Genomic DNA, 13,789 nt, shown 5'->3' with positions numbered 1-13,789 from the left:
GCATCACCATGGACACAGGCAATAGAGTGGTGAGGGCCTGGGAGGGGTGGGCACTGGGGTGACAGGGATCAATGGGGAAAAACACACATATCCAAAGGGACATCGGTAATACTGTCTCATGGTCAGGAGAGCTGCTGCTGTAACTGTCAGCTTCACATCTTCACAAAATGTAGCTAAGCGTCAGGACCGGCGACTTCTCCTCTCACATCTCAGATTTGTCAGGGAGGAGTGCATTTCCCGCAGCCAGGGCCTATCGCTGCCCATCCCAGGGGGAAGAGCCTTTTGTTTCCCCCTCCTCCCTCAGGAGATCTCCCCAGCTCCCTGGGGCCAGTTGGGCAGAGGCTCACCAGGTCCTTTCACCAGCAGGAGGCCAGGCTGTTCGCCAGCAACCCCTGCAGTGCCTGGTGCTGGGACGCCTGGAGGGCCCGGAGCCCGCGCTGTCACAGCGGGTTGTGGTGAGACACACACGCTCTCTGCCTCCGTGGACAGTCAGGGGCACTGAGTGTGGTGATCTCACGCCCAGGCCCACCAGTATTTTTCCGGAGACGGACCTAGCAGCAGTTGGCTTCAGGGGACCCCATGTTTAGCAATTTACAGGGAAAAGGAGGAATTTTTCATAGAAATCCCCTTTGCTCTGTGTCCTTGTTAAGGAGGGGCTGGCAGTGGCCTTTGTCCTGTTGTCATGCAGGGCTCTCTTGTTCAATCCGGGCCAAACAGATCTTTCTGGATTCCCCCTCTTCCTGCTTTTTTTCTTTATAAATAGGAGGTCGGTTAATATCTTAGAGTCAGATGTGAGTGGCTTAAAGGGCAGGCAAGAGAATTCTATAAGTATGCATTGCAAATTAAAATTTCTGAGGTGCTTTATTTGCAATTCTGTTGGATATTGTAGAGACTCCTGTATTTCTATCTGACATGGATGATTTCCAGGGGAGGCGAAGATTGGTTAGTTTACAGGGCGACTCTGCCTTCTGACTTTGGTGAAATATATCAAACTCTCCTACTAGTCTTTCAAAGACTATCTTCCCTGCTAGGTTCTTGGGTTCAAAGGCATTTTGTGAATTTCCTCTTGTTCAGCACCTAAGACTCAAAGCATCACCTGTTTTGTTGCCTCTGGGAACAGGTACAGGAGATGGTCCCACAGAGAAACCACTCAGATCCCTGACTTCATGCGCTCAGGTGAAGCCCTGTCCGTGGCCTTCTGTGCAGCCCTGGGTGGCACACCCATGTTTCCCCTGGAGGCCCTGAAATTTCAGGGGCAAAAAGAAGTCCAGGGGCAGGGAGGGAATATTCTACCCCAAGGAGTGCTCACCTGAGAGGCCCAGCAGTAGAGTCAGCAGCAGGCAAGGAGGAGGGGGCAGCCAGGAGGCAGGGACAGGCATCCTGGAGGCCTGAGTGGCTTGCTGTGTCCAAGTGTGTGCCCGGAGAACCCGGACTCTGCTCTGTGAGAGGGGTGAGGCCCCAGCTCTGATATAAGAGGAAGCGCCTGGGAAGGGGTGACAAGGCTGTGACACAGTAGCCAGCCTCTATATTCTAAACAGTTCCTGCTTCTAGATTGTGAAATGTTCACAGTCAGGACAGCAACCACCAGATGAGCAATTACTCATCTAGTTTTCAGAGGGACTTGGACATGCCTCCAGGGAGTAGTGCCCCGCCTCCCCCCATCCACCTGCCTGGGGCCTCTGCTCTCCACTGGCCCCTCAGCCCATCTGAGGTCTTCATGGCGATGCCCCACTTGGGCGCCCAGGACAAGAAGGGTGTGTGGTGTGGGATGTGGGCCAAACTTCCCAGCCCAGGACCCTAGGATGTTGCTGGCTTATGGCCTCATCTCCTTCAGCCTCAGCAAGAGCTACTCATTGGAGGAAGGAAGAGGGCTCATCAGAGCCTGGTCAGCGTTGAGATGGAACCAGGTCCTCTCCTGAATGACTCTCTATTCCAACCATTTACCGATGGAACTGGAAACACTCTACCCAAACGCACAGTGTGGGGTGGACCTCAGAACTGGTATGTGCCACCTTGCAACAAATGATGTAATTTCCTCACATGTTTCTGGAAAGCACGTGTATTATATGACCACATTTATACACCCATTTTTCTGTATCTCAGAAAAATGCAACTTATGTCCACTCCAAACGCTGTGAGAAAAATAAATCCTACTTCAAGGATTTTCTCTTTTAGAAACTTTCAAATATACAACCCAGGATTGTTAACCGTAGTCATCATATTGGATATTATCTCCTCAAACCTATTCATCTTATAACTAGAAGCTTGTTCATTTGACCACCTTGACCTATCCCCCCACTGAATGCTCAGCCTCTCACAACCACCAATCTTTTCTCTGTGTCTATGAATTTCCCCCCAACCCCCAGGTTCCACAAATAACTGAAATCATGCAGTACTTCTTTCTCTCCCTGACTTATCATATTGCATAATGCCCTCAAATTCCATTTTGTTGTTGCAAATGGCAGCATTTCCTTCCTTCTTTGGGTGAGTAATATTTCATTACATATACACATTTTCTTATGCATTCACCCACTGGTGGACACTGACATGACTTGGTTGACTTGTATATTGTAAATAATGGTGCAATGAACATGGGGTTGCAGATACCTCTTTGCGGTAGTGATTTCATTTTCTTTGGATATAGACCTAGGGATGGAATGGCTGGATCATAAGAATGTGCTATTAATTTTCTTAGGCCCCTCTATCTGTTTTCCATGGTGGCTGCACCAATCCTCTGATTGGATGAATTTCATGGTGTTTTTTTTTTGTTGTTGTTTTTTTTACTAGTGGTCCCCAGACCCGCTTTTCTCCTTCATCTAGTCTGCTGTTGAACCCTTCTATTGAATTCTCCAGTTCAGTGATTGTATTCTTCACCTCTGTGATTTCTCCTTGGTACTCTCTAATATTTAAAATATATTTTTATTGTTGACAGTATTACAGATATCTCCCATTTCCACTCCTTTAACCCTCTCCTCCCAGTCCATATCCCCCCACCCCAGGTCTTCACTACCCTATTGCCCGTGTCCGGGGGCCATGCATGTAAGGATAGAAGTTCTTTGGTTCTCATATTTTGTATCTCTTAGTAGTTTTGCGTTGTGCAGCCTTATTCTCCTGGACAGGTGAGCATCATTATGAACATTTATAAAACCCTACCAGGTAAAGCATTAAGGTGTATTTCGGGGGTGTTATTCTATGCTTTGGGTGGTGTTTGGTACATCCTCCTCCGTGTCCTCATGTTCCCTGACTCTCTGTGCTGGTTTCTGTGTGTGAGATGAAGGAGGCATCTATTTCCATCTTGGTGGCGTGCTCTGTTGCAGAAGATGAGCCTGCCACTCAGCCCTGTTCTAGCACTGGGCTGTCTCCCCAAACTTCGTGATTCTCCAAACTGCCTTCTTTGTTCTCTGTTGCTTTCTGTGGGGAGCGGTCTCGGATTGACAAGGTCCTGAGAAGACAGCATTTCACAAGGTGGGCTGTCTGGCACCCGCTCTTGTGCCCCTCGAGGCTTGCAAGCTTGCAGACAAAGCAGGATATTATGTGACAGTCAGCATAGTGTGCGAAGGACAGGGAAGTAAGCAAGATGTTTTTAGAACAAGGAAGTTTAGCTTTGGCCACAAGGCAGGATGAGGGTAACAGGAAAAAGCTATGCAAATGTTAAGATGAAATTGCTTATGCTTGCCAAATGCTTGTGCAATCAAAACTGCATAAATATACTAGGTGAAATAAACTCAGGGCTGCAATCTTGAACTGTTAGCCCTCCTGATCCCATCTTTTGTCTGTCTCTCTTTTCTTAATCCTCATCCCCCTTTCAGGTACTGTTCCACTGAAGTTGGCAGGTACCGGCAGCTCCCAATAGTGGAGGTGCCATGATTTCAGTGTCCCGAGGGGAGGAATTCAGTCTGCACCTAGTCACAGGCTGATGGGAAGCGGAGTCCTCAGGCAGCAGCGTTTAAGCATGAATGTAGACCTCTATCAGGAAAGGCTGGGAGATGGGCGCTTCTGACTGCCGTCTCTGAGATAAGCCTCTTGGGAAGAGCCAGTGAAGAACTGGCTTTTTGTTTTCTACAATCCCGGGGGCCCCACTAACACAAGCCGCACTGGCCGCTAGAGCCAGGCGATCAAGCGGTGTGACCCCTGAGCAGCAGCCTCAAGTCAGGACTCTAACCCTGTGCACAAGCCCCTCTCAGGGAGGCAGCAGCCACCGGGGTGCCGCAGAGGGAGAATGTGGAAGTGATGCCCTCTCAGCTCCCTGGTCTCTGGAGAGGATGGTTGGCCCCTGATGTGTGTTAGATGAGAAGCTGACCCTCAGCTGCAGCCTTTATGAGAAGCCAATAGGCCTCTTTCAGGGAAAGACTGGGCGCTGGGCATTTGTCTCTGCTGCCTGGTGGTGAGACCTGGGCGGTGAGCTACAGGGAGTCCTCACAGGCCACTGAGAACTGCTTCTTTGCTCTAGTCCGTGGACCTTGTGGACTCAAGTCCTGTAGCTTTCAGACATACTTTGTTTGGAGGCTCATCCCTCACGGGGAAGTTTAAAATTTGTGGTGCTCAACATTGTGTCTGAATCCCATTCCTCAAGGAGAAGCTGGGAGGTGTGGGTCTCCCCCGATTATAGGTCACAGTGCCGGGTGGGGGGTTTATGGGGAGATTGTGGCAGGTAACAGCCTGAGATTGTGTCCCATCTTTCCTTATTTGATGAAGATATGATTTTGGTGTGTGTGTCCAAGGTCTGGGAGTTGCTCATCTGGTTTCTGGGGTCTTTCTCCGGGAATTGTTGCGTTAGTAGCTGCAGTTTCAGTAAGCCTATGGGCAAAGGTGAGGTCAGGTGCCTCCTAAGTCATCATCTTGACCCAGATTGGTTTTGCTTTAAAGAAAAAGAACCTTATTTTTCTCAAGTCATGATGTAGCCAACAAAGTCAGTGAGTTTGATGCCCAACCCTCACAGAGAAGCCAAGTCTGAGGCAAGAGTGTTTCATTAGAGAAAAGAATTATTCTTCCAGCTGCCAAACCAGGAGCCAGAGACAGAGACAGGGCTCAGATCCATCTCCTTCCACGTCCTGGATTACAGACTTAGAGCAACTTTAATTGGAAGGAGAAATTTCCATATGTGTTCATTCTAATCAGGAGTCTTGATTGGACAGTGTTGAAACTAAGCCACCTAAGGTTAGGAATGGGAAAGGTGACAGCAGGTATAAAGGCATTCGTAGAGGGTGGGGTCAGATTGGGTGAGATCTAGGTGCCCAGCCAAGTGCAAATTCCTGATCCCCCTGCATCTGCACACAGGTTCTGGCAAAGGGCAAATGTAGGTTTCGGCCATCCATTGGGGTTCATGGAGTCATTAGTAGTCTTTCTGCACCTTTGCATGGCTCTGAGACCAGTCTGACCCGGTGATCCATAGGCACTGTGGGGAGTCTTGCTGTTCTCTTCTGAAAACAACAACAACAACAACTGTTAGGTCAGGATTAGTATCAGGGCCAGGTTTCAATTACATTAGGGTTTGTTCCAGCTTCTCCTCGTGCTAGCAAGCGTGTGCCCAACTTTGAAGCAAATGTGGATCTTGCTGTCTTCAAATAGATTCATGGATGCAGGTGCCAAACTAGAAGTGGGGTAATTTCCCCAGAAAAGCCTGAGAATGAATTCAGGCATCCAGGCCACGGGAAAACCTTTCAGTGTAATTACTTCACCACCTGGAAAACACGGAGGGTGCAAGTTCCTCAATGAGCAAAGGAAGAAAAGGGTCTGTATCACACACAGCCTTGTTCTAGACCCTGTGTGCGCTCATAGACTGCTCTCTCCTCTAAAGCCCCACAATTCTTTGGGTACCATGAGTCCCATTTCACAGAGGAGGAAATGGGCTCAGACAGTGTTAGTGAGTTGCTCAAGGTCACTTAGCTGGTGTGTGTTTTCCAGTATCTGAACCCACGTTTGTATGCCTATAAGGCCTGAGAGAGGAACTTCTCCACTGTGATTTGTCTAAAAGACTTTGAGCATATCTCCCTCAGTGTCTGGTGATGATTGTGTGGTCTTAATGGTTTGTCTGGTCCAGAGATTCTACACTTAGTCATTGTAGGTAAAAAATGTTTTTGAAAAAACATTATATACTATATTTATCAAGAAAAATAATTTTCAGCCCCGGCCAGTGTTTCTCAGTGGTTAGAGTGTTGGCCTGAGTACCGAAGGGTCTCGGGTTCTATTTCTGATCAAAGACATGTACTGGGCTTCAGATTTAATCCCTGGCTCCGAGTGGGGCTCCAGGCAACCAATCGATGTGTCTCTCTCCCATTGATCTCTCTCTCTCTCTCTCTCCATCCCTCCCTCCTTTTTTTTCTTTCACTCTCTCTAAAAAAAAAAAATCAATGGAAAAAAAATCCTCTGGTGAGGATTAACAAAAAAAAGAAAAGAAAAAGAAAGAAAAATAATTTTCAAATCACCTACCAGTGAATGTAAATGACATTCTACATAAAAACAGAAAGATAATAATTACCTTTTGTATTCAAGATATATTCATTAATACATATTATAAAAATTACTTAATATCTCTATAAATAATCCTAAACCATGATAATTCGTAATTCTGTGTGTGTGTGCATGTGTGTTTGTGTGTGTGTGCATGTGCGTTTGTGTGTGTGTGTGTGTGCATGTACGTTTGTGTGCGTGTTTTTGAGAGAAACTTTTTTTTACAATACGTTAAAAAAAAACACCTTACTAAGAAAATCTACTGAGTTGGGCATGAAGAGTGAGAGAGTGTGGTATTTGAATGAAGATCCTCTTGCCTCTTCTTCCTTCGGCTCAACAAGAACAACCTCAGCCTGGTACAGCCAGGACACAGGGCTGCCCCTGCCCCAGCTCCCAGTTGAAATATCATTTCAGGCATTCCCAATTACCTGAAAGCACTGTACCTTAGTTACATAACATCCTTAAAGGGCAACCACAAAGAGTTGTTTTAAAGGCACACCCATTATTAAACCAATGGCAAAGTGAATGTGAGTGGGAAACTATCAAATTGCAGAACTTGGTCATAGTATTGCTTTCTCTTCCTCTAGCTGCTAGGTCAATGGTGACTCCTGAAGGTCTGATTGCACTTGAGGTCACCGTCTCTTCAATGCCCTCAATTCCTAGCATCCCATCTCCCACTCCTTTCACACCTAAGTCCTGTGTATGGGATAACGGAGCTGCGATAATTTGGGATTGTGTCTGTGTGTCTGAGAGGACCTGTGTGAAGACCCAGCTCTAGGGCACCAAGGACCATGAGTAGGAGCAGGAGCCTGTGGGCAGCAGTTCTGGGTCGGGGGAGGCATTTGGATCAGAGTCCATAGAAGCTTCTAGTAAACATTTTTTCTGGCGCTGGGTCCCTCGTGGAAAGAAGGAGGCAGCAGACACTGAGAGTGGCAGGTAACAGGGGAGAAAGGAAGGAGCTGTGGGGAATGTGTCCACCTTTCATTATCTGCTCATCATTCAAGAAGAGTTCCCTGCGTGTCTCCTATGTCCTGGGCTGTCTTCCTCTCGGAATGCCGGTCATGAGAGGACACGCAGCCCCTGGCATCGGACTCTGCCCCTAGTTCTCCTCCCCAGGTCCTGGTCCTCCTTCCCATCCCTCCCCTCTGTCACACACAGCGTCAGACTGGGAACAGCCATCAGAGCAGCTGACCGGGACTGCTCAACATGACTGTAAAGGTGGGTTCCTTCTGCCCAGGGAGCCCCGCGATCAAATCAACTAGATGTGGTCTCCAAGGGAACCGCCCCCTCAGCTGGCCTCGGTCAGTTTCCTCTGCCCCCTTCTTCTGCAGGAGCCCTAGGACCCTGTGAACACCTTTCAAACACCACGGAGCCAGCCTCCTTCTACAGGACGCCACCCATTTCCTGGGAGGTAGGAATCTCGGAAAGGCGTCTGCAAGCCTCCTGAGAGTATTAATAGAGGGTGTCACCTTGTCTAAATTCCACCTGGGCCCTCACCGTGTGTGACCTGTGGGCTGACCGCTCCTGTTGACCTTCTCCTCTGGGACAGACGTTAGCCTGCCCTCCCTGTCCCACAACTTACAGTCAGGCTCTCCGCTGCCTGTGGACATAGATGGCAGAGACACCAACCATCAGCAGCACCTTGCAGCCTAGGAGGCTGAGGAGGACAGCCAAGAAGAACTGAGTACATAGTGCTGGGCCTGCAAGTCAAGGGACAGTAGAAACCATTAGAGGAGACCATTCCAGAGTCCTGTACTCACTCCATGCGAGGCTACCTGCACCCAGGACCACTCTGAAGCTTTGCAGCTCTAATGGGCTCACGCTTGAGGCAGCAATCAGGTAAAGAGGTTCTTTATCCTCGGTGACCCCGTTAGTAGGCTGCCAGAGTCGTCCTCCTTGAGGGAGGCGGTGGACAGAATGTGTACTCTGTGACCCACAGTGTGGCGCCTGAAGTACTGACTGGGTCCTCACACCCCTATGGGGCAGGTAGTATTATTCTCATTCTGATGAGGAAACTGAGGCTCAGTGCTGAGAGCATGTGTCATCATCCCCAAGTTGCAAAGGAGGCCACTCATGCTCCCAGAGGTGAACTCTGAGTGAGGGGCAGGGCCGACAAGCAATTCCAGGCCTTTGTTCAAAGTCCAAGTTTTTCCCCTCCAGATGATTTCCCACGGTCTGGGCCCAGGGGCAGAGTTCCTAGTTAGTCTCATTTTGGTGCATTGGTTGTTCATAGCGGGCCTCAATCCTTATAGACACGTGAATGGGAGCCATGATTCTCATCCTCAGCAACTGGGGAAACTGAGGACTTGGGGGAGACAGAGACTTGTCCAGGAGCACACAGCTGTGGGATGACAATACTGTGGCTCAGTGAGGGTCTGTCCTCTCAACAGGCTCACCTAAATCATTCTATAAAGGCAGATTGGATTATAGCATTAATATTTGATTTATCAGTGATTTTGATCAGCATTCTATAATCCTACACAATTTCTGCAGGTGAGGAGCTGAGGCCCAGCCAAGTTAACTGGGTCATAACACTGACATAACACCTTGATTTGGGGGTGCACCTCTGTGCTGGGCGATTCAGACAGAGCACCTCAAATCCTTCCCCCTCTCCTAAAAGGACCCCATGATCATCGCCATTTTAGAGATGAGAAAACTAAAACTGAGAGAATGAAGGGACTGTCCCCTCGGCCACTACTGTGCCCCAGAGGTATTTCCTGTGGCCTCCCATGTATTCACGTCCCTCAGCAGAGCAAGTGCCCACCTTCAGGAGCCTGATCCTGACCGCCACCTGCTCCAGGGAGGAGTGCCCTCCAGTGCCCTGGCCGGGGACCCTGTAGCAATCAATGTGGGAATGGGCTCCTGGCAGTGAGTCTAGAATATGAACTCCTGCCCACTGGGCCGCAGGGCCCTCTAGGAAATGCCCCCTCCTCTCCCTCAGTCTGCAGAGACAGGGATGCTGCCCATGGCGGTGCTGGGGCTCAGGGACCCCTCTCTGCTCTTTCTAGGCCCCTGTGCCAGGCGGCTCCTGCAGATGTTCCGTGAGGAAAACAACACAAAGAAGGGAAAGGCCTCCTGGCTGCCTCCATAGGCAGAGCCATGTCCTGTAGGAATAGTTTCAGGCCACATCATGGGACATTTGAGGATCTGTCTCATCTCAGTTGGAAAGCTTGACCTGCCTCCTTTGAGGACCTTCCTTAAATTCTTTTTTTCTGAAGAACATAAAAATGCATGATTCTAAGAAAAGAGTTGGAGTTTTCTACACACGTTGACAAGCACAGTGGGGTGTAGCCGCAAGCAGGCATTGTGAGTTATGTCATTTGGGGTTCAAATCTTAGTTCCCCTTCCTGCTAAGTTCAGGTCCCCTCTCTGAGCATCAGTGTCCTCATCTAACAAAGGAGCAATGGATGGCCCTCCCTCGCAGCACTGGCTGTAGGAATAAATGTCATGATGAAGACATGACCCCTGACCTCTCCCACTGCTGCTTGTCAGCCAGGTATTACCTGGGCTGGTAACTCAGGGAAGGAGCAGGAGCTCACTACCAGGAGGCAGCAGATCTGAGTGGCGATGGCACCACTGACACCTGTGATGGCCTAGGCAAGGGACACTGTCTGATAACTTAGTAATATCCTATCTAATAAAGAGGGAATATGCTAATTGATTGCCATGCCTTCAAATATGGCGGTGCCCACAGCCACAAGATGGCGGTGCCCAGTCCTCTTAGCCCCGCCGGGAGGCATGCGCTCAGCAAAGCTGGCCCCGCCTCCAGGCTGGCCCCGGGCTTGCTGTGTGCCTGCCTCCAGAGTCCCCCATTCCCTTCAGCCCTCAGCTTCCCAGGGCTGGCCCGAGGCACAGACAAGCCTTGGATGTCGATGGTTGCTACCCAGCCGTCCAGGGTCACCTGAGGCTCAGCGGGGCTGTCAGAGTGAGCAGGGGTCTGGGCCTCTCAGGGTTTCCTTCTCCTGTGATGTTTGTGAGGCTGAGAGAAGCAGCACCTTCTCTACTTCCTGCCCTAGTGAGTTCCTCCCACTGGAGGGAGGGAACAGAGCTTCGAGGGGAAGAGCCGTTGCCTGCTTTGTTCTGCAGCTGCCTCAGCGCCCAGCGCAGAGCCTGGCTCACAGCAGGTGCCCAGTGGGTGTCACTTAGGAGGAGCCTCGGCCACATGGAGGGGAGCACTCCCTGGAGGTGGGTGAGGTCTGGCCTTGTGATGGGCAAGTCACTCAGCCCTTCAGTTCCCTCATCCCTGGCACCAAGGGGCTGACAGGATTGAAAGGCCAGGGCTGGGGAGCCAGACAAGTGGAGATTCCAGACTTTTCCCACCACTGACCAGCCGTGGGGCCTGAGAAAATAGCATGACATCTCCAGGCCTCAGCTTCCCTGGTCTGCAGACGGGGTGAAATCAGACCAAGAATCAGATCCTGACTCTAAGCACCCACCTCCGCACCTGACTCTTAGTTGTTGCTCAAAGATGGAAGTCGTTCTTACTGACTTGTTGTCACACACGAGGGACACAGGATCCCCCTGTACTCACCACTCACGGTGAGCTGAGTGCCTGCTCCAGACTTGAGCTCCATGTCATTATCACTGCCTCCTTTCCGGAACTTCACACAGTAGTAGGTCCCTGTGTCTGCTGGGGTGATGTTACTGAGGCGGATGGAGAAGTCCATGTTGTCTCTCCTCGTGGTGTCTGCAACCCTTGTTACTCGGGGGAAGTGGCCTCCTTTGAAACTGTAGATTAACTCCCGGTCTGGCCCTGTCCCTCTGAACCACAGGATGGGCCCCACGGGGAGCATGGAGGTCACATTGCAACTCAGAGTGGCCGTCTCTCCTGCTGCGACGAACACTGACTTCTGAGGCTGAATCACCTGCAGCTCCTCACCTGCCGCTCCTGGAGGGAAGCACAGAGCAGTTATTGACTCAGCATCTGGGAGCCTGTGGGCTCGGTCAGTATTTATCAACAACAGCTTTCATCGACCGAGTGCACACCCTGAGCGGGCCTTCAGCCCAGCACATTGCAGGTGTCATGCATGTAACCCTCACAACCAACCTGTTATGTGAGATTCTATAACAAATGAGGAAACTGAGGTACAGAGAGGTAACATGATGTGGCAAATAACGGGTTTAATTTTCCCCCATCTAGCCATTCTGCTTGGTGCCACCAATGGAGGGGTTCGCTGGTCCTTTTCCTGGAAAGCTTGGCTGCCGAGCAGAACAGAATGGCTGCTGATGGTACCACCAGCCATCTGAGGAGTTTGTCTCTGCCAGGAACACCAACGCATCATGGCTGGTCATCTGATGATGAGGAAGTTGGTGCAGAGAAATAATATATTCCATGGAATAACATTCATTTGCAGAGAACTGCAAAGGAAAACCAGCTCTTACAAATGACTCACCGAATCCTTATCCAGTTTCATCTTTAGCTTTTTCTGTTAAAGGGACTGGGTGGTACTTGCTGCTGAACCTGAGCTACAAGTTGGAATTGACCCAGGTCGTGGCTCAACTTCAGAATGCCTTCTGAGTATGAATGAAAGTTTACCAACAAAGAACGGGAAGCCATCAGAAGCTTTAAGGACGAATGGACTCGGCTGCCTATGTTCTCTGGGCATCGGGCCCTGAAAGAAAGCTTCAGAGCAGCCACAGGTGCTGGACTAGGGTGTGAATCACAGTGGCTTGAATGGGATATGTCCCCATTATACCTGGAGATGGCCAGGTTTGTAAAGAAACACGTTTGTTTGTGGATGGAGAAGGAGGAAAAGAATGGGCGTTTGAGGAGAGCCAAGTAGATGAGCACCATTTGGGCAGTAGCTCCTAGGAAACCCGATGCATCCAGACATCAGGATGTTTCATCTCAAGATGACCCTACACTCCCAGAGGCAGGTCCTGTCCTTCCCCAACAGTATCACCTGCTGTTCCTGAGCCCTGCACAGCCTTCATTTTGGGACTGTTTTTCTTCACAGAAGTTGTTCTGATGGGAAATGTTACAAAGTCATGATAAGTAAGAAAGGGAAATGAAACTGTTTGTCATATTCTCTATTTACTAAAAAAAAAAAAAAAAAAAAAAAAAAAAGCCTGATACTTGTTATTATTTAATATCATGTAGTGAAATAATTTTATTGTTTCCATTATTAGAATGGAAAAGGGAGTGTAAGTTGTAAAAAACTAGATACTTTACTTAGTAAAAAATTTTGGAATGTCTTATAATCTTTTATTTTATTAATCATGCCCAAATATCCAAGCAGAGTAAGTAACATGTTTATTTTATTTATTTATTGTTTTAAGAGAGAGAGAGAGCATTTTGTTGTTCCACTTATTTATGCATCAATTGGTTGATTCATGTCTGTGCAATAGCCAGGGACTGAACCCGCAACCTTGGTGTATCAGGAAGATGCTTTAACCAAATGAGCAAGCCAGCCTGAATGTAAATAATGTGTTTTTAAAGGATTAAGTAGCATTCATAATAGAGGAAGCACTGTATCGTAGCATGAATGTAATGTGAACCGAAAAAGATGTCATCTCTATTGTCTTTATAATAATAAATGATTAACATTGAATTTTTAAAAAAGGGTGTGTTTAAGTGCCATGTCATCTCTGGAAGGGTCATGCTTCCCCAAATATTTCTTTTTTCTAGTCTCTGGCCTCATGGAGTGTCGTACTTCTAGACCATTGCCAGGTGGGACTAGGAGACTTCCTTAGACCACTGAGTTGTGAGCAGAGATAATGGCTGTTTGTGGGATTTGCATTTAAATGCCAGAACCTCTACGGATCAACTTCTGCTTCCCCGGAGACCCACATGTCATGATGGGATCAACTTCAGCAGCCTGGGTACTTGAGTGACAGTGATGTGCAGAGCTCCCAACACACAGTGAACGTGCCATTCAAATAAGAAGTAAAACAATGTTTCAAGTTCCTGAGATTTTTTCACATAGCAAATCATGTTATACTAGAGGCCTGGTGCATGGCATTTGTGCACTACATGGGCAGGAGGAGGGTCCCTCAGCCCGGCCTGCACGCTTTAGCAGTCCTGGAGCCCTCAGGGGATGTCCGACTGGTGGACAACCGTAGTGCTTGTTCAGAGGTGGGAGAGGCTCCCCCACTGCCGCTGCACTTGCCACCCTTCAGCCTGGCTTGTGACTGAGTGGCGCTCCCCTTGTGGGAGTGCACTGACCACCAGGGGGCAGCTCCTGCATTGAGTATCTGCCCCTGGGGATCAGTGCGTGTCATAGTGACCAGTCATTCAGCCGTTCAGTTGATTTGCATATTACCCTTTTATTATTTTATTATATAGGATTAGTTTCCTAAGGCTGTTTTAAGAAAATACTTTAAACAACAGAAATCTGAT

The 13,789-nt window shown here is 48.9% G+C and overlaps 1 protein-coding gene across 2 annotated transcripts in view; it reads right to left on the bottom strand.

The window, feature by feature from the left end:
• The window catches only part of LOC103285829 (basement membrane-specific heparan sulfate proteoglycan core protein-like), a 48,912-nt gene that overhangs the window by 24,190 nt on the left and 10,933 nt on the right, over positions 1–13,789 (bottom strand). For both annotated transcript variants that reach the window (XM_054723963.1, XM_054723965.1), the window contains exon 2: positions 10,982–11,338. In XM_054723963.1, coding sequence (XP_054579938.1) covers positions 10,982–11,338 — 357 coding nt within the window. The remainder of the gene's footprint in view (positions 1–10,981; positions 11,339–13,789) is intronic.

This window comes from Eptesicus fuscus, chromosome 12 (assembly GCF_027574615.1).
Source record: "Eptesicus fuscus isolate TK198812 chromosome 12, DD_ASM_mEF_20220401, whole genome shotgun sequence".
Classification (NCBI taxonomy): domain Eukaryota; kingdom Metazoa; phylum Chordata; class Mammalia; order Chiroptera; family Vespertilionidae; genus Eptesicus; species Eptesicus fuscus.
This window is presented reverse-complemented; position numbering and strand designations above follow the sequence as displayed.